A 25,944-nucleotide genomic window follows, 5' to 3' on the forward strand; every position below is an offset into this window, starting at 1 on the left:
TAATTAGTACTTGAATAAAGTAAGCAAAAAACCAGAGTACTAAGAAATATACTAAACTGTCGCAAAAACAGGAGTTCAGCAGCACAGCTGAAGTACTTCCAACCCTCTCCTATCAAAAATAGAAAGACTGTGAAGGAACCTCTTGACCATGTCCTCATCTCACCCTGGTGAGAGCTCCAGGGGCTAGAAGGTTGGTGGAGCTCCGTTGCTTAACACACCAGATTCTGAGAATATTAAAGGTCGTTTCAATGGATGCAGGATGTTTTGCATATCACCTATTGCATAGGCGCCTTACGTTACACTGCCAGAGCTTCACCAATGTTCATCCGTAGCAGTGAAAACAGTATTGCCTCCCCGTGAGGTATTAGGATCTGCAAAGCCCCGATAAGTGCTAGACGTGGTCCTCTCACTGGCTTGACCTGCCTTTCCACATGACCATACCTTTGGATGCCCTATGTACTTATTTAGTATTTCTAGATGAGATTATTTTTTTTCTGGTGCATATTAACGTTCTCTGATTACAAAACATGTACATCATAGCATGGTGGAGTAACAATACCAACATTACACAACACTATCCTCCTGTAAACTAAGACATATCATCCTGTACTAAATCTCTGGTCCCATCAGAAGAGTCTCAAACATGGATTATCCCCACCCCTGTACCACTTTCTGTAGCCATTCCCTAAAGGAAGCAGCAGAGAGACACCCGCCAGCTGAGCAGCAGTCACAAAGGGAAAATATCCCACGCCAGAAGCTCTTTCCTGAGGGCAAGCTGCCACAACGCGCCAGCCATCAGCCAGGGTTTGGTGGCTTGCCCCTAACTCAGCACCGTTCACAACTACACCACACCACTGCTCCTAGCACAAAGAAAATAAAATTACTGTAGGGCGAGGACCTGTAAAAGAAGAACATATCAAGGCCCCTAATGTTGCTGGACATACCCAGCAGAATTTGGGGACAGTGAATAAACTTCAATGACAACTAAGACTGACCTGGTCAACTGGTGAAGGCATGCTGAATTTGATTAATACATTTATTGAGAAAACAAAACCCTGCATCCAGAAATAAATACTCTCAAAAAGGTTTTGACATTTTCTAAAGCTTCATTTTTTTACCTTGGCTTTCCCTAGAAGGGCACACACAACAGATTTTAGATGTCCATCCTTCCCTGGGTAGTCTCCCTTCGTAACCAAAGGAGAGATTTCTTTAAAATGCTCTTAAAAATAGGTTCTGAAAAGCATCTGCAGATGACCACCATCCTCCACAAAGAAAATGTCAAGGGACGCCAGCTAGCTTTTCTAGACGCTCCGCACTGATGACAGTGAAACCTCTCCCCCCACTGTGCTTGGAAATTCCCACGCATTTCACTGCACCTGGAAGCACTGCCGAAAGGTGTTGCTTGCCCTTTAAAAAGCAAAAACCTTTCAAATCTAAAAAATAATTACACGGATTTCACATGAAGCGACACCTGTAATATGCTTTTAGAGATGTACAAGATGACATACAAAAATACTGAGATCAGAAACTGAGTAATCCTAAAAACCCATTTTTACAGGAGAGATGGAGGAATGAGGGAGACAGGGACAGATAACCATGGTCTGAGTAATATCAGAGAGAAAGTACTAGAAGGTGCAGAATTAACCTTTTCCTAATTAATTACGAGTTGTAAGGCAGAGGAAATCAGCCAGTTGAGAGCAATTTCAGTGAGACAGGGATTTCAACACTTGAAACACTTTGGCTGTCCTTTAAAAGCAGAAGGAGAGGAAGGGAAGCGGCTGGTGTCAGGAGAGGGGGGTGAGCTGGAGCTGCGATACCGCCCCAGCACGCCAGCCACAGCCACGGCCGAGCCCGCCAGCTCCGGAAGGACCACGCTCCGAATGACGGCGGGGAAGATTTCATTACAGGATGCAAGCCCGCAAGATAACGATCAGTAAATGCATTCTAAACAGGGTTATTCGAAAGGCAATCAAATTTTTGCAAGAGGAAAATTATTCAGGAAGTTGGATTCCAAGAGACTTCTTTAACCTCCTCCGACCCGATATTTCTTATGCTCCTACATTCAGCTCTTAATTCTTCAAATATTACCATATTTAGTAACTGGAGAAGATGGGAAAATATTTGCTGAAGGCGTTCAGTGGAGAAAATTTGATTATTTTCTTTTTAGTCTGGATCTTAACTCCTGAAACCACCCAACAACTCACCACAAACCTCCTGCATCATCTCTATGGCAAATACCTTGAGTGTACCTTGGCCAGCAGCTTTTCTTTTTAATTTTAAATTTTCTTTAAACCACTTCATATTTATTAATACCCACACTCTTACATCTCAAGATGGAGAGCTCTCATGGATACAGGATTCTCATAAATGCAGATATAGCAAATGACATAGAGAAGATTCAGCTGAAGAGCAACACTGCTCCGTCTGCCTGATCCTCTTGAACCCCTTTAAAGCCACAGAAGGTGCAGACCTGCTGTCTGGACCAGTAAATGTGGAATCTGGGAAAATATACAGCTTTAAAACATGCTGCTTCTTCAGATTGTGCTACCTTGAATGATGTGCTGCTGCACTACATATAACTGTAGACTGCTGTAACAATAAACAGGGGGGAAATGTTTATCAGCATTTAAAAAAAAAAAAAAAAAAAAAGAGAAGGCGAGAGGATAGAAACTGTGTTTTAATGCAGAATTTAGCTTGGTTTTTTACCCATACAGTTCCCATTCAGCTGGGGGTTGTCCAAGAGCAAAAGATATTCTTCTGAGTCCCTTCAATGATATTTTGCATCACAAGTCAGCTAAAGAAGCCAGTAATTCTGTTCATAATAGGTTTTGGAGTTACATGTACCTAACCTACAATAGCCAGCTTTTTTGCTTTCTTTGCAGGAGGGTTAAAAGCTAAATAGCATCGAGAATAACACTGCAGTATCTCTCTTGCCTTAACCCACTTGGGGTACCCTCCGATGCCTAGAGCTCATTCAGAAACAAACAGACAAGCCAACCCACCGCAGCACTGTAAAACACTACACTGCACAACAGTTGCTATGATGCCTAGTGCTAAGAAACAGCGTGGAGTTGTTAGCAAAGCTCTGAAGTTGGGCAAATGTGTTGAGCAGTCAGGAATCAGAATTTTTTTATTCTTTTAAATGTACTACTTTTTAGGACACACCTTACTGAAGCACAATGCCAATTGAATACTTTTTTTTTTTTTTTTTCTGGCCTTGTAGATTTCATAAAAGGGAGATTATCTGCAGAAAAAAAAAAAAACAAATCCCGATGCTTCATTTCTTCAATCACAACTTTTCCCTTCCATGGTCTTCCTTGTTCCTGTTCAGTAAAGGAGTTGTGGCTACTGCTCCCAGAAAGCAACAAAGAAGCTGGGAAGCAAGATTTTGTGGACAAAGCAAGCTAGAGGAAAAAGCCCTGACCAGATGGCAGATCAGTTTTCTCAAGCCCTCTTTCAGCAATTGGCAATGCTGCCAGAAGATTCAGAGAGGAAAATGCTTTGGTTTTGTTTTTTTCTTGGAGGGTTGATGTCCCCTTAACAATAGGACTGACTGCACAACCAAAAAGTCCTTGGCTGAGGAAAACTCTAAGCTAGCTGAGATGCCCATGTACTCCTCCTGTGCCCTAAATGCCCAAGCTCCCCTCGTCCTCCCCTCCTAAGCGATGAAGAGCAGAAGAGATGAATCTCCGTTCACAGGGGAAGCCGTGAGACCGGGGGACCTGCTTACAGCTGGCATCGCGCAGCCAGGGACAGGTACAGTTGCCACTGATTTATATGCCACTAATGAGAAATTTTTGCAACATAATTCAAGCAGCACTGCATGGGTATGAAATCAGGGCGAAAGCCAGTTGAAAAGCAATGGCATAGCAGCTGGTTCGTTTGAAGGACTAATTATGGGATGGAGTCTCACACATCTGGGTCATCGCTGCACATCCATCTCAGTTGCATACTAGCGACAAGGTCATTACTCTTTGATAGTTCCTTGGTGACAGACACAAAATGACTCTGCAGGTCCAGACCACTTTGCAGTGCACCGGTCTCCTCCTTAGAGTACCCCGCATGACAGGGGCTAATTGATCTTTGCATTGGCAGCATGAGCAGAGATCTCGGGGCTGATCTGCTTGGGAATGACATCCAGATTTGATGCACTGCAAGAGGCCAGCCTGGAAGAAGGCTATCCCACCAGCTCCCCAGCCACACCACTTCTGCAGCCATCAAGACAACTGAAAATCCTTCCATGATCTTGTTCAAACACATGCGACATGGCAAAACAAAATGGGCTTTGGCAAAGGATCCTTAGTGGCAGAGCGCACACAGTGCAGCTGCTTCACCACTTTCTCCACCTTTATGTGGCTGCAACCCTGAGTTGCGCTTACTGTCTGAGAGATCCAAAAAAAGCCTGGCAACACAGCCTGGAGAACTGTGGACAGTCAGGCCCTAGTAGTTAAAGATCCATGGCCTAAAAGGGAAGTAAAATCTTTGTAGGGAAAGACATGCACCCACTTCACAGCTGCAGCAGCCCCTCTGCATCTGGAGTAAGCAATGGGAAACTCTCAGATGGTGCCGGAGGAGGTACACGGCACGGGGGCGAGCTACAGGCTGCTGCAGGGCACAAGCCAGCGGTCATCTGAAACACTGAACAGCACCATGAGTTCAGTTCTGCAGCCAATGCATGTAAATAACTCCTGGTGAACTGTGCTCGGGTTAAAAACCAAGTTCACCCTGCTCATGGCTTTGATTTGAATGTGGGTTCACCAACTGTAACCTAGAACGTGTCAGCAAGAGAGAGGGTCTGAAATCCTCAGTGCTTGCTGCATAAACAAACTAATTTGCAGCCTGACATTTTAGCTGTGTCCTATGTAGCTGATTTTCTGCTTATTCAATACCCTGAATCAAAACACTTCATAGCTGTGCAATAATAAATAAGGTATTAATACTACGCACCACAGGTGCTCGGTCCCTGATTTTTTTCTTCTAACCCCAACCGGGGCTCTGAAAAATATGTAACTTTTTTTATAACTAACTTAGTGTTTTCAATCACTGGAAATAATTACTATCATGAACAGACAGCAGCATGCACAGGGCATATATAAGACCACAAGGGGAGAGTGCAGGAAAGAGAGAGAGAGAACACGAGAGAAGATAAGATACTGTCAAATACTCAAGATACTTCCAGCCTAGATTTCTGTTTTTCATGTACGAGAACAAACAGTTTTCAAAATATTCCTCTGTGAAGAGGAAGTAACTCTGGGGGTCCAGAACGCACTCCTACTTTTTGGATGCTCTCTGCCCCTGGCTGTCCTGGGGGGCTGAGACGCTGGCTTCTCCCTCAGGCTCTGCCAGGTCACACCAGATGCAGTTTTCATGACAAAATGAAAATTTCATGGCTGGTCAAGGTTTAAGTCCTAGTTTGGTTTTTTAAACATTTGATTTCATCAGTTCCTCCTCTACCCAGCTCACACAACTTACCATGTGGTGGGTGGGTGGGTGGGTGGGTGTGTGTGTGTGTGTTCTTTCCCTTTTCTTTCACTATCTTATCACAGACACGCTAATGGTGACCTGAGGATAAAAAGGATAGAGAAAAATCAAGGGTGCTGCAGTGGGCAAATGCTACCGCTGAGGCCAGCTGGCCCCTGACAGATCTCGCTCGACTATTTCTGACATAGCTATAGTGCTCAGCCCCACGAACCTCACCTTGACCAGGTACTCAGAAAAGAGCTCTGGGATGCACACCCAGAGTCTGCTGTTCCTTCGTCCTTTTCATGCCATCTTGTCCCATCACCACTGTTCATCAGAAACAGTAACTCAGGTTGACAATATTCCTACTAAAGACAGGAGCTATTGAATTATCTAAGGACAAAGCTAAATGCTAGCTTTTAAAGGATAACTGATCTACTAAAAGCAAGTATTGTTTTGGACATGCCATGTCATATTTATCATGCTTGGCTTCGCATTGCACTGTTATTGCCTGCGATGTCATTTGAACAACATGAAGTCGCATGGCACAACATGACAGATGCCTCAGCAATGAGGGAAAGACACTCTCTAGATTCCAGGTCCATTATAGCTCATCCCCAATAAAAGATTCAAGGGATACGAACGACAGTGTGTCTGCAGACCGTAAGTGACTCGAGTCTCCCCAGTTATCTGCAGAAAACAGATCTCCTCGGTTCACCTGCTTTTCACATAATTGACGTTCTATTTGGGTCCATTAAACGTGATTTCATCATCATCTTCTACCAACCAACCTGATTACAAAGTAGGAAAAGCCTTTCTTTCAGCTTTTTGCCCATAATAACAGTCCTGAGGAATGTGCTGGGTAGAGACAGACTCCCTTTTAGCACAATACTGATCTTAATCCCTGATTTACCAGTAGAAAATCTCCCCTCCTTTAGGAAAAGGCATCACCTCAAGCAACACAGGAACACTCTGCCAGTCTTCAGAGGAGTAGACCGTCCTCGTCCTTTCCAATGAGATTTGCTCTCTTAAATGTTCCTTGAGAAACTTCAAAAGACAATAAATCATTGAGAATGGATTGTAATAAAAAGTATCCTAGAAGAAACTGCATCCATGTGTATTCAACTCTGAATTATTAAAAGCTTTCTAATTTTTACTCTCTTTTAGTGGCAGAGGAAAGGGAAAGCAGACAGGTTATCTCTGCCTTTCACTGAAAATTACCTCCTCTTTTTCCAGAAATATCCAAAAATGGAAGGGAAAAGTAGCTCCATTTCCACAGATAGTTTCTGATCTGAAATTCAGAAAAAAACCCAGCATTTTCTTCCAAAGAACCTGGCACTTTTAGAGGAAATTAAAACATCGGTGAGCATTTTAATCACCTTCCTAAAAGCCCGTTTTCCAGTTGGAAAGGGCTTTCACCAAGAACAACAATAAAACCTTCCCTTCAGGCTCCAATTCCCCAGTCCCCATGACCTTGTAGCTCCTCACACCCATCACAAAGGCTCGGCCACGGGAGCAGGTTGTGAGGATGAAGCTGGTTCTCTGCTTCAAAAGCAGAGCTAGTTCCCTGTAGGTACTCACGGCCCATCCTGCAGATCCTGCCATTTTTCATGGCCTTTTAATATCACCTCCACATCTTTTTTTTATTCCAATATTAATGGACTCGCTTATCCTGCTCTGTGCCCCACATATTCGCTAGATGAATACAATAAATTGGCAAGTCCGGTCTGACTGGCCATATGCTGTTCAATTTGTATCCGCTGGTGTCCTGACCTCGCTTTTGTCCGAGCTGCTAAAAAGTCCAACCGAGTGGCTGAAATATTCTCCTTTATCTGAAGCTAAGGAAACTATTCTTTCCCCTTTCACAAAACTTAAATTGCTTTTCAAAGAAAAAAAAAAAGAAAAAAAGAAAAAAAAAGTGGTTTATTATTTTGCTCCTCAAATATCTGAGGAAATACACAGAAAATGCCTGGCACATATGGTATTTTTATGTGGCTTATTTTTTTAACTTGTCTACAAGTCTGCACAGAATCATTACTATTTGGCACGCAGCAAAAGGAGGTCTCCTGTGCATAACATGATTTAGCCTGGCCGATAAAGTGGAAGTGGATTTCTACATTGCATATTAAGTTCTACCGGATACCATTTGCACAAGAGAGTAAAATTGCAGTTTCATGTTCTTCTATGATGATACTTTTCCCGTCAGGCAGCCTCATCTCTCTCTTCCTCCAAATATTAAAATTTCTCCCAGCAGCGACTCCACATTTCCCCCCCTCACTCCCATCTTGCCTCGCCGAAGGCCGTTACTCTTGTTTGCAGGGAGTTGCCAGCCAGAAGCCGGGCCCTGGGGTCCCCTCCCGGGGGAGCGGGTTGGGTGGCCGTGGGGACAAGCAGAGCCCTGGCAGGGGGGGTGCAGCACCCCAGGGCCGCTGCAGCAGGAGCATGGAGCTTCACCAGACAGGGCCTCTCTCCACCTCTCCGAGGCTCACGCTGCCGGGGCACCGGGGACACTCCTGCTGCATCCTCCCACTCCAGCTGCCTTTTCCCCAACCTCCCCCACTGCCGGCAGAAGTCCCAGGCTGCCCAGATCCCAATCCACCTTGCACACAGGTGGTGGGGTTCCACTTGCTCACCTTGCACTAAGTATTCTGCATACCTGCCACGCGGTGTGCGGCCTCCCACGTTGTGTCCGGTGCCCCGGGAGCTGCCAAGCAGTGAGGGTCCTGCTCCCCAGCGCGCAGCCCACCACGGCATGGCACAGTGGAGATCGTGACGCCTTCCCAAAACACAACGGCTACAGCTGGCGGGGCTGGGCGCGCTCTGCGCTGGGTAACGAGTTGGCGGGATGGCCGAGTGGTGGGGAATGGAGTTACCTCTGCTGGTGCCAGGCACTCATGGTGTCCCCCAGGGCTCCGTGCTGGGGCCGGTTCTGCTTGATATCTTTACGGGCAGGATGGACGAGGGGATGGCAGGCCCCTCAGTCTGGGGCTGGCACCCAGCCAGGGGCTCTACAGGGGCAGGGGGCAGGCCGGGCCCAGGGCCCGAGGCCACCGTGTGAGGGTCCCCAGGGCTCAGCGCCGGGCCCTGCCCGCGGGTCACCCCAGCCCCAGGCAGCGCCGCAGGCCGGGGCACAGCGGCTGGGCAGGGCCGGGGGGAAAGGGCCCGGGGGGGCGGCTGGGGCCGGCTGGGCACCAGCCCCCGGCCTGCCCGGGTGGCCGAGGCGGCCGGCAGCGCCCTGGCTGGTGTCCGGAGCGGCGTGGCCGGCAGGGCCGGGGCAGGGAGCGTGCCCTGCGCTGGGCACCGGCGCGGCCGCCCCTCGGGCCCCGGGGCAGCTTCGGGCCCCTCACGTCAGGCGGGACGCGGAGGGGCTGGAGCGTGTCCGGAGCTGGGCTGGGGGCTGGGGAAGGGGCTGGGGCACAAGGCTGATGGGGGGGCTGGGGGCACTGGGGGCTGTGGGCAGGGGGGGTCGGTCCCTTCTCCCAGGGAACAAGCGACAGGACAAGGGGCCACGGGCCCAAACTGCAGCACAAGAAAATCCATCTGAATGTGAGGCAGAACTTCTTTCCCTGGAGGGTGGCAGAGCCCTGGCACAGCTGCCCGGAGAGGCTGTGGGGTCTCCTTCCCTGCAGACATTCACATCCCGCCTGGACGTGACTCTGTGCGACCTGCTCTGGGTGACGCTGCTTTGGCAGGGGAGGGACCAGAGGTACCTTTGACCCCGACCAGTCTGACATTCTGTGATCTGTGCCACTAGAAAGACCAGCCTGTGGCCAAGGTGGGAAATGGCTTCTGCTGGGACAAATCCCATCAGCACTCTGAGCCTCACTGCCCAGGATCACAAAACCCACTCCATCACCGTGCACGTTGAACCAACCAGCCAGTCTGGCCTCTTCTTCCCCAGAAGCTTTTGGTCGGCTTCAAACAACCCTGGATGAAAGGCAGAGGCTCCAGTGGCATGACAAATGTCACTGCAATAGAAGGAGCAGACTGATGGGAGGGAAATGTTACGGTGACCCACGAGCAGCCCTCAGAGAAACCCTCTGGCAAGAGGTAACCAGGTTTCATGTCCTCAACCACTCGCTGGGTGCAGACGCTGCTGGTCCTGGTGCTAGTCGATGCAGCATCACTTCTTCCCATCCCATGTGTATTCGTGAGGCGCCCACTCTCCCTTGCTGGGCTCCCCTCCCATGGCTGCCACAGCTCCTCTCATTAACCAGCCCTTCACCCACCTGCCTTCACCGAGCTAGATTGCTTCACGCCACACCTTTAAAGTCAGTGGGAGCTTGGACTGAAATTCAATAAGCTGAGGACGACCTGTACGGTCCCTGCCGTTCTTCCTTTCCCTATTAATTCCTCTCTCCTTCTTTTCCCATCATATTGTTTTACCAATTACTCCATGCCTAATAAATTACCACTAATGCTGCAGCATCAAACATTTATTATCCTGAGCACCACGTGACTAATGAGTGAGTTAACCTCCAATTTCTGTCCGTGTAATTCACGCACATTGATTTTACATGAAAAGAACTCTTGACTTACATTGGATGACCCTGATAAATTTAATCTCTTTAATGCTGCTTCTTTCTAAATAAATGTAAAATGTTTTCCTCTACAAAGTTTCTCACCAGTAAAACTTGCATTGCAACTTGGCAAAAAACCTCCTCTATTACTCTGCCAAATAAATCAATAAAACTAAAAGAAAAACCTAAACCTGCATAAAAAGCCTCCGATTCCTCCAAGCGCTGGCAGCTCAGCCAGCCTGACAGCGCAGTTACAAACGTGACAGGTAATCAGAGCTGACAGCTGGTGTCAAAACCCGCAGCTGGAATTTAGCGGCAGGCTGGGATAGGTACGAGTTTGGGGCTCTCTTATTCTTATTCTTATTCTTATCACCCCTCCTTTCCCCCATGGCATCACCTCAGGGCCTGTGACCGGAGAGGCAAGGCTGGGCAGGGAGCACAGGGGCAACACGGCACCTCCCAAGCCAGGGGACCCCGAGAATCCTCTCGCGTGGGTGGCAATGGGCCTTGCAGCTACATCAGCGCCGCCGCCCCTGGCTTTGCTTTACTCTGTCAGAGGGCTAACAGGGAAACCATGCTTCGGATTCTGTGCTGGCTGCCATGGGGTGCTGCAGCTTTTCCCTAGGATGCACACAAGGCTGGGAGTTTTACACAGTCAAAACCTTGCAGAACCTTTGCAGAAGGCTCACGACAGGAGTTAGGGGAGTGTTTATTTAGATTACAAAGACGACACACCTATCTTCTCTGTCACCCATATGTACCACGTACAGTGGAACATTGACACAGAAAGGCTCTGGCAGACAGGCTGCAAAGTGCAAACCAGCAAGGGGCTGGAAAGCCAGCTTGTCTAGCAGCCGGGACTACAGCCAGGCCATAGAAAACCAAAGAAAAATTAATTTTGAAAAGAAAAAAAAAAAGGTGGGGGGAGAAATTTTACTACAGGAAAGGTACGTAGCTGAGTATGGCCAGGGTTGCTCCTTCCATGGGGAAAGAGAGAGAGAGGAAGAAGGACTGGAGTAGAAACAGTGACAGGGAGGAGAGCTGGGCTTGCAGCTCCTCTGGCTTTGCAAGGGAGAAGGCTGCTGGGAGAGCAAAAGCCTTGAGCAGTGTTGCTGGGAGCAGTGGCCTCCCTCCCTCCCTCCCCTCCACCACCTGCATCTCACACCTCTGCTGCAGGAGAGGCTGGCAGCAGCCTGGGCCACCTCTGCTAGAAACTGCCACCACTTTAGACTCCTGCCCTTCTCCCACGGTGCGCGAGACCCCACCAGAGCAAGGTGAGCAAAAATGCCTCCTCCTCACCCAGGCTCTTGAGGTCCTGGCCAAAAAGAAGGGAGAAAGCAAGGAAGTGAGCGAGGCAGGAGCAGGGCCGACAGCAGCCATCCTTCGGAAACACACATGGCTCAGGAAGGGCGGATCAGGTAGTGTGCTGAGGAGCACCAGTGGAAGGAAACAGAAGGGATTTGTTTAGGTTGTTCCTTTAAAATATGTCCACTCCCCTCTGAGCCTGCATATTTCACAGTCTCAGCATACTTTCCTTGTTGACAACTCTGGCAGACTCGGTAATTTTTTTTTCCTAAGTGAACTCACTCACCAAAGCATTTTTCAGGCTCCCACAACTCAAGGAATAGAAGCTGCAGCCTGAAAAAAAGCAAGGAACAAAACCAGTCACACCGCAGAACGTTCAGGGGCTCAAACATGCAGTGCTTGAAATGGCTAATTCATGTGCGTTATTCTGAAGTCATTAGTTTCTATTCCTTTTCATGGTAAAATAATTAAACTACTTTGTTTTCTGCGTACAAAAAAAAAAAAGGGAGGGGGGGGGCGGGAATGAGGATCACAGCCATTTAGACTCCAAGTAGGTGTTTTTAATCTACAGGATGCAGGAAAATTGTGGAAGAATTCTATACACCCAAGTATTCAACAGTAACGCATTTCCACTACCCGAGTATTAGAATTTTATATGCCCAGGTATTAGAAACATCCGCGTTGCGGCGAGAAGTCCTGTTACCAGACAAACATCAAGAACAGAAGATAAAAAGAAATCTACTGTGCTGGAGAATGTCAGTATATGGATGAGCAACCCAAGTCTGTGCAACTTTGTAATATTTTCCCTGACGATAACAGCTTTGGCTCAGACCTGGGAACAGTTATGTATTATTCTAAATAAACAGCTTGGTATTTCTCCATGCCAAGCAGCTCCGTTTGGTGCTTCGCAAAAGCTTGAAAACACTGTCCCGCTGCCACCACCCCCAGTGCATTGCTATTCCCCCAAAACAGCCCTTCTAGCCCTACGATTTTTTATCAAAAAAAAATGTCCCGGAGAATCCAGTCTGGGCAACCAGAGCGCCCAGTTAATTGCCACATCACGGGCAGTGAATCGCATCTCCTGGTGCTCCCTCCATCCATCCAGCGGCCCAGGCAGCATCGGCCTCAGCCTTCTTCCTTTGAAATAATAAGATAAGAATGAGAAGAATGGAATGGAATAATCATCGTCTAAAATATTATTAAAAATAACAATAATAAAAATAATGATGAGGGGAAGAGGGAGAGTTTAAATACTTATCTTTAAAGACCAGTCTGATGTTGCATGGGGCACTTGCTCGGTGGAAGGACTGCTGGGAGATTTGATTCACCATGTGTGAATGTATTTACATATGCTAATTATGATGGTAATTCCTGCACATAATTATCAAGATATTAATAATATATAAGCACAACTATACCAATATTATATTTTTATATTTGCTATGTTGTGTTAATATTAATATATGATTTTAATGATGATAATAAAATTTATTCTAGCAATAACTTAATTTTCTAAAATGTTTTGTTATTATATTTGCTATGGCATATTAACGTTATTATATGATTTTAATAATAATCATTGTATTGATTCTAGTAATAATTGTTCATTATTATTATATTTACTATGGCATATTAACAAAGTATGCTTTTAATACAAATTATATTTATTCTATTAATAATTTAATTTTTATATATTTTTATTATATTTGCCATGACATATTATTATATTAATAATTATGGTGATTCTAGTAATAATTACATTTTTAAATTTTTGTTATATTTGTTATGGCATATTACTATTAATATACCTATATTATTTTAATAATTATGTTGATTCTAGTAACAATTGAATTTCTAAAATCTTCGTTATTCTTATATTTGCTATATCATATTAATATTAATGTATCATTTTAATAATAACTACATTGGTTCTAGTAATATCTTTTAAGAACTTACTATATTTGCTATAGCACATTAGTATTAAGATATTTTTAAATAACAATCATATTGATACTCGTAATAACTTTTTATTATTATATTTAATAATATAGTGTTAATACTAATAAACGATTATTATATATATAAAAATTAACGTTAGAAAATTTTGTTATTATTAGATTTGCTGCGGCACGTGGATATTAATATATCATTGAAATGATTATTATAGCAGCAGCATCTTAATTGGTAAACAATTTTTTTGTTATCAGCCAAACTCCCGACTGGAGCCGCCCCCCCCGCCGTGCCCTGCCCATCCCCCCCCGCCGCCATTCGGCGGTATCTCCTGCCATCTACTGATGCTGCCGCGGCTGCTGCCTCTCGCCACGCGTGGGGCGCGGGTCCCCCCCTCTCGCCCCACACGGGGGGGCTACGGGATGGGGGGAGCCACCGGGAGCCCGGCCCCGGTCCCGGCCCGCCCCGGGCGGCCTGGCCGCCCGGGGCGGGCCGGGACCGGGGCCGGGCTCTGCCCGAAACCTCCCCGGGGGAGGGCGAAGGCGCAGCCCTTAAGAGCGGCGGCGGCATCCAGCGCCCCATCCCTGCGCGGCCATGGGGGAGGCGGTGGGAGGCAGCGCGGTACCCCCGCTGCCGCCGTCGGAGGCGGTGGGGGGGCAGGTGAATGCCCTGACCGTCCTGGCCTTACTGGAGAAACTGGTCTCGATGTTGGAAGCGGTGGAAGGGCAACAACGGCAGATGGAACAGAGGCAGCGGGGTTTGGAAGGGGCTGTGCGGGGTATTCAGGGAGACCTAGGGAAATTGTGCCGCAGTCACGGGGCGACCGGGGAAGCGGTGGAGAAGCTGCTGGAGAAGTCGCGGAAGGTGTGTGCCCATACCCGTGCCGTGCGGGAGCGGCTGGAGAGGCAATGCGACCAGGTGCGACGCCTGGAGCAGCATCACGCCCAGCTGCTCCGGCGGGACCGCTTCAAGGTGCTCATCTTCCAGGTGAGAGGCTCTGCGGCCACCCCTGCGCCCCGCATCCCTGCATCCCGGCCCCGCGAGCTCACTCCTGAACTGGAGGGAAGAGCCCTTTTCTGCTCACTCCTAGCAAACTTGGGGAAAGAGCTGTCTTTGTGCGAACTTGGCAAACTTGGGAGAAAAACCTTCTTTTCATCTTGAAAAACTTGGGGAAGGAGCAGTCTTTTGCTAACTCCTAGCACACCTGGGGGGAAAGCCCTCTTCAATTCTTAGCAAATTCAGGAGAAACGCCCGCTTTTACTCTTCGGAAACTTGCAGGGGAAATCCTGTTTTGCTAACTCCTAGCAAACCTGAGGAAAGTTAAGCAGTCTTGTTTGCCAGCTCTCTCGGCAAACAAACGTGGGGGGAAAGTTCTTTATCTTTTTGTGAGCTCCTAGCAAACAAGGGTCAAGAGCCTTTTGTTTTTGCTAACTTTTAGCAGAGTTTGGGAAAAAGCCCCCTTTAACTCATGGCAAACTTGGAGAAAGAGCTGTTGTTTACTGTTAGTGAATCTGAGGAAGGAGCCCTTGTTTTGCTCTTAACAAACCTGGGAAAAGTGCTGCCTTTTCTTCTCGGCAAACTTGGGAAAGAGCCGTCTTTTCCTCATTCTCAGCATACACGGGGAGAAGAGCTGTTCTTTTGTGGATGTTTTTTGGTTTGTGGTGTTTTGTTTTGGCTTTTTAAGCAAACTTGAAGAAAGGGCCCTTTTTTTTTTTTTTTAAGCAAACTCAGAAAACTTGAGAAAAGAGCCCATTTTGCTAAATCATAGCAGTGCCCCTAGAAACTGCCATCCCATCTGCCCTCAGAAGCAGGAGAGAGACAGCACTGCAGCTCCCTGTCCGCTCAGGCTCACTCCGCCCCGCTTTGCTCCTCAGGCTCTTCTGGCCCATTCAGGGATGAGCTAAAAATGCAGCTAAAAACTCCACTTCCTGGGAGTCCATCCAGTGATACCAGCAGTTTGCATATTTTCCCCTTTTTAAGCAATGGGCTGGATAGAACACTGCATGAGCTTTAACTAAACACAGGACATGACTTTCACATCTTTAAAATTAAAAAAAGCAAACAGACCTCCACAACACCCTGGGGGAAGGAAGGAGGGAGAGCAAACATGAGGCTGGAGTAAGCCACAGCTCAGGCACATCACCAGCTCCTCATGCTAAGCTTGTTGGCCGAGTCACTAATTCTGCTCCTTGGGTTGCTGGGTGTTTTCTTTCAATTTAAACAAAGCCAAAACAACAGAGCAGTATTAGATTTTAAAAGCTGGCAGGCCTGGGTAGTACACAGGCACTTCCCCCAGAAAGGAAGCTCCCACCTCCCTGCTTATTGTTCTCCCAAATTACAGTCCAGGCTTGTCAAGCCAGAAGAGGAGGAGCTGCAGCCTGTACGAGCACAGTGGTTTCCACCACAGAAGGAATGTGGAAATTATTCCAGGGACTGGGTAAATTAAAAGACACATGTTCTCTGCAGTTCTGCAAGTAATTTAAGATCCATTACTGCAAGTCAAAAGACTGCCATCTCCCAGGCCCCATTAGCTAATGACTGGCTCCCCCCTCCAGGTTCAGACCTAGACCCTGAAGGTTTCCCATAGGGAGGGCACACCAGCGTGGCCTGGGGGAGGTAATCTTGTGGCGTTTCTGATACCTCCAAGCACGAGAATTAAGGCCTTGCCATTGCAACTACAGCATCTTCCTCTACAGAACTCAAATTTTAGCATTTTAACATGACATAATGCGGAAAGAAAAGACTAAAACACATGTGTGTGTGTGTGTGTGTGCGTGCAGGGCACTCCGTGTTACCTTCCTTGGCTAGGGATCTCCATTGCTGCTGGCCCGCAGCAGTGATTTGCAGGGACCGGGTGAAAGTAATGGTAAAACTCACCAAGAAGGTTTGAAGGGTGAAGCAGTATCCCAACAGGGGAGAGCTAGCTTTGCTTGTTTCCTGACACTACGTAGCATCTCTGCAAAGCTAAGGCCTCTCTAAACCTCCAAGTCTTTCCTTAATACCAGATCCTAAAGTGCATAAACCCAAAGCAAACGACACAGGTCTGTGTCCCAGAACGATGGCTAAATAACATCCACTGCTTCTCCGCCACCCACCACTGGGCTGGTACCTTTGAACAGCAGGTCTGTTCTTCATTGCTTTTACAAGGATTTAGTTGACTCAGTTCCCACCTCTCACTGGAAAATATGTTGCCGTGGCAGGGGGAGATGAACATAACCGATCCCAAGCCGATGCAGATCAGGAGCACAAGCCTTTGAAAAGAAATACTGCAGTTAAATTCAGTAAAAATATTCATCTGTCCGCCGGGAGTTGCTCCTGGCACTGGTCTGCTGCTAACAGGCAGTGTGGCTGTTTGGAAAACCAGGACAGCCAGCAGCGCTTCCCGGGGCGTAGGAGGGTGGCCGGGTGGGCAGCACCCAGGGCTTTCTCCCGCAGAGCCTGGGAGGAGCTGGGATTTTCCACCGAGGAAGCAGCCGCACCCAGAGGGATAGTGGGTGCTTACTGGGCTGTGCCCAGTGCCTGCTGCTGGCCTGGGCAGGCGCCTTACCTGCGTGCCCACCTCCTTGAAATCGCCCCGTGGGGTCTCCTTACAAGCTGGAGGTGGGATGACCTGGTAGTCAGCAGGGCCACCACCTTGCTGGCATAATTGCACAGAAGGAAAAGCAGAAAGGCTGGCTGCGTTTCTGTCCTGCCCCAAGCAGGAATCTATGGAAAAACAATTGCAGGAAGGAGAAGTTATACTGACGTCAGATTTCTGTAAAAACAAAAGGGAAAACTGGATGTCTGAGGCTCCTCTTCAGCTGGGGTATTCTTTTTTTTCCACTGAAAAAAAAAAAAAAAATCCCAAACTTCACACAGCATGTTTCTTGTTAAGACCTGCTTTTCCAGCTTAGGAAGACAGCTCGGCATGAAAATAAAAATTCATGTTTGCGAGTTGGTTCTGCGTTCACTATATACTTCAAACTCCCTGATACTTGGTGGGAGCACTGAGCATAGCCAAAACACATGACTGAGCTTCAGCTCTGCATTTTTTGAAACCGTGCTGCTGCCCACCAGCATCAGCTTTCCCTCAGCGTACACGCTGAGAATGAACTACGTTTAGAAAAGTTCATCTATTTACATATTTTCCATTAAAATGCTCTTAGTTTTCTCTCCCTAGACTGTCTGCATATATTTCTTTAATTGGTGACATATTTTCAGGGAGCTCCATTCCAAGCATTTGAGGATGCAAAAGTTATTACAAATGCCACAAGTGACACAGCAATTCAGCAGAACACTAAAGTGACTGTTTTAAAAATCCTTGTTAAGCTTTGGCATTGTTCCCCTCTGTTTTGTTCTCATCACATGCTCAGCTTTTTGGTTCTGGTTTGGTGGGGGTTTTGTTTGCTTTTTTAGCTGCAAAAGCAAGATGCAAGATAAAAAAAGGCTCATGTTTAATTTTTTTTTTTAATTAAATGTCATGTTTATTAGTGAATAGGAGAGATAAGTCAAAATTACAGCTTGGGGTCAAGTACACTGAATTCAAGTCCCTTCCAGATGCTGCTCTTGGTTTTCATGCTGAAACGAAGCAAGAGGAGGGCACAGGAAATTTGCCATTTGATTGTACCTTGTTGTTTGGGTCGCTCCAATCATCTTTTGAAAAACTCAAAAATGAACAAGTGAGGGAAACAGAAGAATTACAGGCCATTAATGCTATTATCTAACTACTAAATTTCCCAGTGGAGCTTTGCAGGGAGAATACTCTTATATCGACTAATGACAAAAATTCCTCTCGAGGCTCCTAGGACTTGACCCAGCTGTGGTTTGGGCGGCTGGGGGACGGTGCAGCCAATGCCTCAGCCTACACAGGACCAGGACGTGCAGATGGGCAGCTAGCAACCTCCTCCTCCCCACCCTCCTCCCTCCCTGCGGCAGCATCCCGGGCTGCAGAGCATGCGTTTGTCCAAAGGAAAATAGGTGGAGCTATAGCTGTTTTTAGAAGGATTTGTCATCTTTCAATAAATTTTGTGCTGCAAAACAAGTTTTAGACTAGTAATCATTTAGGCATATAACAGCATCTACAAAGTAGAGAGGAGCCTGGACTGCTGTCAGCATGGGAAAATGCCATCTCCCCTTCTTGAAGGCCATGGCCTCGTACATCCAATTAACAGAACCCAAACCAAAGCACACTGATTTCTCTTTTGTAGCATCAGAGATCCAGCACTTCTGAGTAAATTAGTTACCCGTTCACTCCAGCTGTCCAGTTTTGTAGTACACCATTAAGGATCTTATCTTCCTTTCTGGTAAAAGATAGAGATGAGATTATGACCTATAGGAAGTTCCCGAGAACGGCTGATCAAGGCCACAGGGAAGGCACTGATTTTAACTTTGCAAGTATTGTATTAGCAAGAGTTGTTTTACACGGGGAACTTGCGCTATTCTATTCATCTCCTATGTGGAAAACTAAAATTCAGAGGAGCTAACTACCTGCAGTCAAGCTCATCTGAGAAAATACAAAGCGCTGTTGTTGAACTCGGATGTGAAAAATAAAAAGATGTCTTGCTTTCTCAGAATTTTAGATTAGATCAAGAAGAAAAGATCAAAGTTCTACTTTTTTTGGCATGGAAAATAGGTGTGCAGTTTGTAACAGTTGGCATTTCTCAGTGTATTGTTCTAGTCTTCCTAAATGAAGTACCAGGCTGCTTGAAAAATGTATCAAAACAAAATATAGCTGTCATATAAACTTGTTAGACCAAAAAGTTACCAATAGCCCACTTACAACATGTTATCAGTAACTGTATTTGAAATAGAAACGTCTGTTCCACCACAGAGCGTTCCTGCTATACCACCACCCTATTTCCAAAGCATTTTACTTAATTTATTTTCATTTGCATTTTAATTGTTCCTGTGATACTAAGGTCTTTTAGAAAGGTGAGATAGGAAAGCAGGTCATTCCCATTTTACAAGCGGAGTAATAGATGCCCAGAGGCTGATGTTTTCCCCAGGCCACGCAGGAAGCTTAGATGGAGAGGTGATTTCTTGAATGCCAGTACTGTCCGATAGCCACCTAGGATCTGCTTTTAATTGAATCATCAGCTCATTGCGTAGTGTCTTTTTGTTTGGTTTGTTTTCTCCATAAATACGGATAGTTTGACAGTCTCCTTTCTACTCAGTCACTAACTTGATAAAAATTACAAATTAAAATCTGTGTCCACATTCCTCTAGGGCCTGCACGCAGTACTTTAGTTTAATGTGAAGACTGTAGACAGCTAAACTGACCTTGAGAAGAGCCACACAGGCCCACCTCTGGCTCAGGCTGCACCGTGATCAATCTCATATGACACTACCTTCCCAGATTCGATACTTTAAAAGTTACAACCCATCTTCACTCATTAAAATCAGAGTTTTCTATGCCATTCAGGCACTTTCACCTGAACGTTCAGATGTACGTGATTACCTGGGTTTGGAAAGAACGCACAAGATACGTGAATTATGCTTTATACTGAGCTCTCACACTCTGGGGAATTATTTAAACACTGCACCCACTCATGTAATCCACATTTCATTAACTGCAGTGGAGAGAAAATATAAATATTTGTACTGCAGTTACAGCTGCCTTCACTTAAAGCTGGTGCAGGCTGTCTTTGTTTTGTTATCTTGGTCACTGTTGCCGATAGCTGCAACAACATTATAGGTGTCGGGAGAAGAGCGCTGGCTTTATTAGCTTTCATCTGTGCCAGCGTATCTGACTGAAGCCGCTGGGCCAGAAAGGTGTGTGGAAACCGTACAAGGAAAGCAGATACCAACTGCCAAAACCCCATCCCTTTTTTTGATGCTTTTCATTTTTATATCCTTGAGGTGTATTCATCAACACGCATGAATCCCAGCATATACGATTATATACTGCGTCTATATGGTATAAAATGATTCTGCTTGCCCACGTGCATATTCCTGAGTACCAGAAGCACTATGAGGTAGTCAGGACTATTTTGTTTTTAAAAACAACTATGTACAACATCCTTATACAGCCTTGACAGCAAATTTAACCCAAGCCACTGTTCTCTCCAGTGATCACAATTGCATGCTCAGTCCTGAAATAATGAGCGTGAACTTTGAAGTGCATGTGGCCTTTTTTCCCCTCAACTGTACACTCCAGCCCGCTGGGACAGATCTGAGACTATTACAGCCATTTCACTCAGCACTTACCACCTTCTGTATCTAAAGATGTCAGGGCGGGGGGGGGCGGGGGGTGGGGGAGAAAATCCATATGACCAAGTGATGTTGCATGCACTCTGTCTGAAAGTGATAAAAAAGGTAATGAAAAGAGACTATGCAGATCTAAGGCGTAACAATCCTGAAAGAAAAAGGGAGTGTGCGAGGAGCCTCGCTTGCTTTGCATGGGCAGATGCCTGCAAAACCCACCGCAGAACAGAGTGTTTATTGTGCCGCCTCTGAACTCTCGGGGTTGCAGAGCTTCTGCACTCGGCAGTCACAGAGGTCCTTCATTACAAGTTGCAGCATCTGCCTTTGTTCAGCGTGTTGTTTTCAGATACCTTCTTTCTTTCCATGCCCTTTCTTGGTTTGGTTTCTAAAAAGCAGTAATTTTCCTGTTACCTAGAAATGACTACTAGTGTTTTCTAGGTGGTATAGTGTCTGTTTGGTTTTGTGTGCCATAAACATTTGTTTTTCAAGGAGCCGTCCTGTCCATATTTTTCATATTCACCAATTTACCAACCAAATTTGCCAACTTTTTCTGTAAACAGCTGTAAAATAGCACATACTCTATGCATCGTGGACTGCATGGCTTCTCAGTATCAGCAATCCATTTTTAACAGCAACATACTTTTTTCTAAAAATCCAGTGAAAGCCCTAACTGAATTTTGACATCCAAGATACCTCTCAGATGCAACTAACACCTCTGCAGAGATATTTCCAGTCTTTGGCTTGAGAAACTGAAATCTTGGGCCGGGGGGTGGGGAGGGGGTGTATATGACTTCTGTAGGACTAGGCAGGGGTCTGTAGCACAACCCCTTTAGCCACCACACGATCCCTTCTCCCCAGGGATAGGTGTACAACTACACAGCTAAACTCTTATTGCAAGAGTGTCTAATTTAAATGACAAAGAACAGGATTTCCATTCTGTATACATTCCAAGTCCCTCCAAAAGAGAAATCTTACAGCTGACAGCTCATTAGTCTTAAACTTTACCAGATAATGGTTCAGTGGGCTTTGAGTGGCTTGTTACTGGTTAAATATACTGAAACAACAAGAAGTGTTCAGCATTCTTCATCTCACTGAGGGGAGGGGGGAAGCACAGGGTTTGTGCTTTGTTTATTAAATTTGTGCCGTGTGAACTATGAAACTCAAATATTGTCAATTCTTTCAGGAGGAAAATGAGATCCCTGCCAGTGTTTTTGCAAAAGAGCCTATTCCCAGCATTACAGAAGGAAAAGAGGAGCTTGTGGATGAGAACAAAACACTGGAAGAAACCTTGCACACAGTGGAGTTGTGTTCAGATGATGAAATGTTTCATGAGGAAGATGATGTGGATGACAGTGCAGAGGAGAAAACAGAGGAATCAAGAGCTGAGAAAATTAAAAGATCCAGCCTCAAGAAGGTGGACAGCCTCAAGAAAGCATTTTCCCGCCAAAACATCGAGAAGAAGATGAACAAGATCAGCACAAAGATTGTCTCACCTGAACGGAGAGAAAAGATCAAGAAATCGCTTACTGTACATCATCAGAAATCCTCTTCTTCAAAGAGTTCAGCTTTCAAAGTATCTCCCATCGCGTTCAATGTGAAGAAAGCCCGTGAAGGAGAAAGCCCCGCTGAAGCTGAGGACAGACCGACAGAAACTACAAGCAACGACCAAGCTGAAAACGAGGATGAAATGTCATTCGCCGACATGCACTCCGATATGACACCTACCACCTCCCTGGCTGAGGAGGGCAAAGCAGTAGCCGATTCTCTAGAGAAGGAAGCCAGAATGGTAGGGAATGCCAGGATGGACAACAACATTGAGCTGTCCATTGTTGAAGATGATGAAGAGTATGGGGTGCCTCTAGAAGTTTCTAGCCAGAAACTGTACGATGAAAGAAACAACCCAGTCGGCGGGCAAACGGAACAATCTGATGAAGAAACGACCCAAGCAGCTGTCCTGCAGATAGACCACACAGCGTAATCAACCCGAGCCTTCCTTCGCCTTCCCGATGCACAGTTTTACTTAGGCGAGTAACTGGTTTCTGCTACACAGCCAGTCGTAGTAATTCAGCTTCTTCCATCCTTTTCTCTGCAGTGGTAATTTATTGCATCGTGTTGGAATGCAGAGTGAACGAGGTCAATGACACAGGCTGCAACATGCTCCGTTTTAGGCCAAGTCACCAGTGTTTATGAATTTAGAGATGCTGTCAGCTGGCATAAAAGACTATCAGGAAACGAGCACGTCTACTAGGAGCAAGCTGGTCAGCTGGCTTCCTCATAGTTAGGTCAAAGGAACGCATGGAGAGTAGTCAAAACCCAGACTTTTTTGTTCTGCTTTCTTCTCTCAGTATTTCACAGCACTGTGAGTAGTTTTGTATGTAAATGTAGAAATACCAACGAGAACATTTGATTCGGGTTTCCTTGCTATGCTCCGTGAATACCAACAGCCTCAGTAACCACGCAGTCACGTATGGTCGGTTTGGGGCTTTGCTCCACGATGCTGTATGACTAAAAGAGCAGAGGAAAAGTTGGCTTCATCCATTTCAGTCAGGGAAGGATTTTTGCCAGTAGTCTCTCGCCATTCACTTAGAAGAAATGACTGTGTTTAGGTGGAAATGAAAAAATGTTTTCTAATCTACCGGAGTTATGGAAGTACGTTAGTGACAAGCATGAATGTATGATCAGTTACTGTACCTTTAACGGATGAGAAATGGAGAAGAAGAAAAAAAATAGAAACACAGAAGGAATTTGATAGGAACATGGAGATAGTCTGAAGAAAGTATGAGATGCTATGAAATGTAATTTTTAAAAAAAAGGCAAAAATAAAACCCCAAAATATTAAATCTATATTCCCAGCTTAAAGTATATATACTTAGATAACACTAATTAATTTTTAGTCTCTATAGCAATATACTATCAAACTTTGCACCTGGCACAACTTTGTATCTCAGAGTATTTTGAAAATAGCATAATTTATCTTTTTACAAGTATTTCATATATAGAGCTATATCTACACAGAATTTAGATAACTACAGGGATGTAAGGACAATTTTTTCAAAAAAAGTTAAATACTCTTTTAAGCACGTCTAAAAGGGAACAAAGTGTTACGGATTGAACTTCATAGCAGGGATGAGTTTACGTAAGGATGACTCGGCAAAGCCACAAGATTTGATTCTCTGCTAATAACTTTCATCAAAGCCACCTACCTACTCTCAAAATTACCAGTCTGTGATTTTTCAAAATTAATTGAAACTGAGAGGTTACGGGGTAGTTTGTTCACTATGAATGTTCATTCTTGTCACTTAACAAAGGTAAGGGGGAAGGGAGGAAAGGGAAGCATAATGCCCACAACAGTTACCTTACATCCTTGTTTGCTTATGCAGTGGATTATTTTTTTATATATATATAAAAATATATATAAAATTCTACTGATACTTAACATTGCACTAAAAGGTTGCTTCCTTCAACTTGTATTTAGTACCACAAATTACAGGGGAAATAAAAACTACAAAAAACAAAAATATCATTATGATATGATTAACAGGTATTACTCCACAGGGGTAATATCTGTTACCAGTAAATCACACTGGAAGTTAGTTGGTAAGAGCTTAGTGTAGGCGAGTACTATCAAGAGTTAAGCTCTTAAGTGTGTGGTATCATACAGGTGATACTGTCTGTAAGAAAAATCATGGCATAACTCGTGCAGCTATATTTTTATTTTGTATTAACTACAATGGATTTCAATCATTTTTACTTGTAACTAACTACAAAAATGACAAATAAAAGCATAACATAAAGCACACAGCCACGTCAGTCTTTGGGAGAAGCAGCCTGAGAGGCTGGCAAAGATGAAATTTAAAGGTCAAGCATTTATTACTAAAGTTCACGTCCCTATTGTACCTATACCATTTTCTTTCTCATCCTCTGCTGTTATTTAGCAACGTGAACAGCAGTGCTTTGCTTTCCAAACACTTGTCAGATCTCTAGCCCATCCAAATGTAGTCAGGCACTTTCCAAAATCTGCTAGCTCCATCTGCATTTTTTATTGGACTGCAGCACACTTCTAATACTTTAAATAGTCCTTAAAGCATATTTATATTGAAGTGTATACTCTGTTTATGCACACAGATAAACTCATGTCTTCTAGAGTGCCACATAGTCTTTAGCAGGCTTAATTTTACTGACAGTCCAAAGAATGCACGTTTAACCTTTATGTAACAGCTGTCAACTTCCCACAGCCACCCAGCGCTAACCAGGAACCCCAACATCATGTTTACATTTCCCTTTCAGATATGCCTGGTTTGTTTGTCCTGCTAAGCTTTAATGCAAACAATACCCCTGGCCACGCTTTATACAGTTTGAGAGATGCTGAAACGAATCCCATGCGCAGTGTGTTAAGAGCATTACAATGCCATCCAGTAAAACCATTGGAAATGCGGATACCGAGCATCTGTGAGAATTAATTCAAATACCCACTTCAGGATACGTTACGCACACAGCCATCAGTTGCAGGACTAGAATTAAATGTTTTCTCCATCATGATCACACATTTACAAGGATGAGCAGGCCTGTAATCCTAACATAAGGAACCATGCTTTGCAAGAGAGAAAAATGTTTGCTCAACTCATGAATGTCTGATTTGGTGCTGTCCTATAAACCAGAGGAAGAAGCAAGCTCAGGATCCTGAGATGTCACCAGGCTCTTTCTTCCCCTCTCCTCCTATTCTGGAGTCTTGACTGAAAACATTAGTCTGCAAAACTTACTGTTTTGGGGAGGAGACAGACTGAAGCACCAGCAGCACTGTATTCTTTCAAGTATCTGAAGTATGTGCCTGGATCTTGTCAGGCTGGCAGATGTCACACATACGCATGGGTATTCCATGCTTGTGCTGACAGGTTTGTCTACATAATTACTTTTTGAAAAAACTGCTTGTTTACCCTTCCTGACACAGTAACACGAGTACGGCGCCTGCCTGTGAGCTCCGCTCGTACCATTATTACTTGGAAGACCTGACCTGTTAGCTGCTGCACGGATTCAGAGTCTGACCTCCACTGAAATCAGTGGGAGCGTTGCACAAAGAAAGAGGGTGTGATGAAGTCCTTACGGTATAAATATTTAAACTAGCAGCACTCAGCAGCTGCTGATACTTCCATTTTCAATGCCAGAAATCCAGCTGACATTTCTGTCCCCTTTTAGGGGAAAGGGCAAAGAGCATCCCGTTGACCCCCACGCGCTAATCCATGAGCCAGCTCCTCCGTGAAAAGGCACAGATAGGGGCTTTCTGGACCATTTCACTGTCAAATAAGAGAGTGCAGTAAAAGCCCTCAGACGGGCCTGACTGAAACGTGTTTGACAATTAAAGAGACAGAAGAAAGGAAGAAGAAAAGGATCAGAAGGTAAAAATATACCTGTATGCCTTTTACACCGATGCAGTGAAACCCATTTGTCGTTACAGGCTGTGATGCCACACAGTTACACAGCTGAAGCCTGATAGTCACACACTTCAAAAGAAAAAACAAAACAACAACAA

At 45.4% G+C, this 25,944-nt stretch overlaps 1 protein-coding gene and 1 long non-coding RNA gene across 2 annotated transcripts in view; one reads left to right on the forward strand and one right to left on the reverse strand.

Moving 5' to 3' along the window:
- LOC130153944 (uncharacterized) overlaps positions 1–25,944 on the reverse strand; it is a 52,618-nt gene that overhangs the window by 11,172 nt on the left and 15,502 nt on the right. Inside the window, exons 5-8 of the long non-coding RNA XR_008823550.1 lie at positions 18,458–18,514; positions 16,783–17,867; positions 16,345–16,486; positions 11,572–11,618 (exon numbers count right to left, since the gene is read on the reverse strand). This is a non-coding gene — a long non-coding RNA (uncharacterized LOC130153944). The remainder of the gene's footprint in view (positions 1–11,571; positions 11,619–16,344; positions 16,487–16,782; positions 17,868–18,457; positions 18,515–25,944) is intronic.
- Positions 13,782–24,216, forward strand: CAVIN2 (caveolae associated protein 2). Its single transcript, XM_056349445.1, has 2 exons — positions 13,782–14,222; positions 21,601–24,216. Exons 1-2 carry the CDS (start codon positions 13,830–13,832, stop codon positions 22,393–22,395), a joined length of 1,188 nt encoding a protein of 395 aa, XP_056205420.1. The 5' UTR covers positions 13,782–13,829; the 3' UTR covers positions 22,396–24,216.

The sequence above is a fragment of the Falco biarmicus genome, chromosome 8, assembly GCF_023638135.1.
Source record: "Falco biarmicus isolate bFalBia1 chromosome 8, bFalBia1.pri, whole genome shotgun sequence".
Lineage (NCBI taxonomy): Eukaryota > Metazoa > Chordata > Aves > Falconiformes > Falconidae > Falco > Falco biarmicus.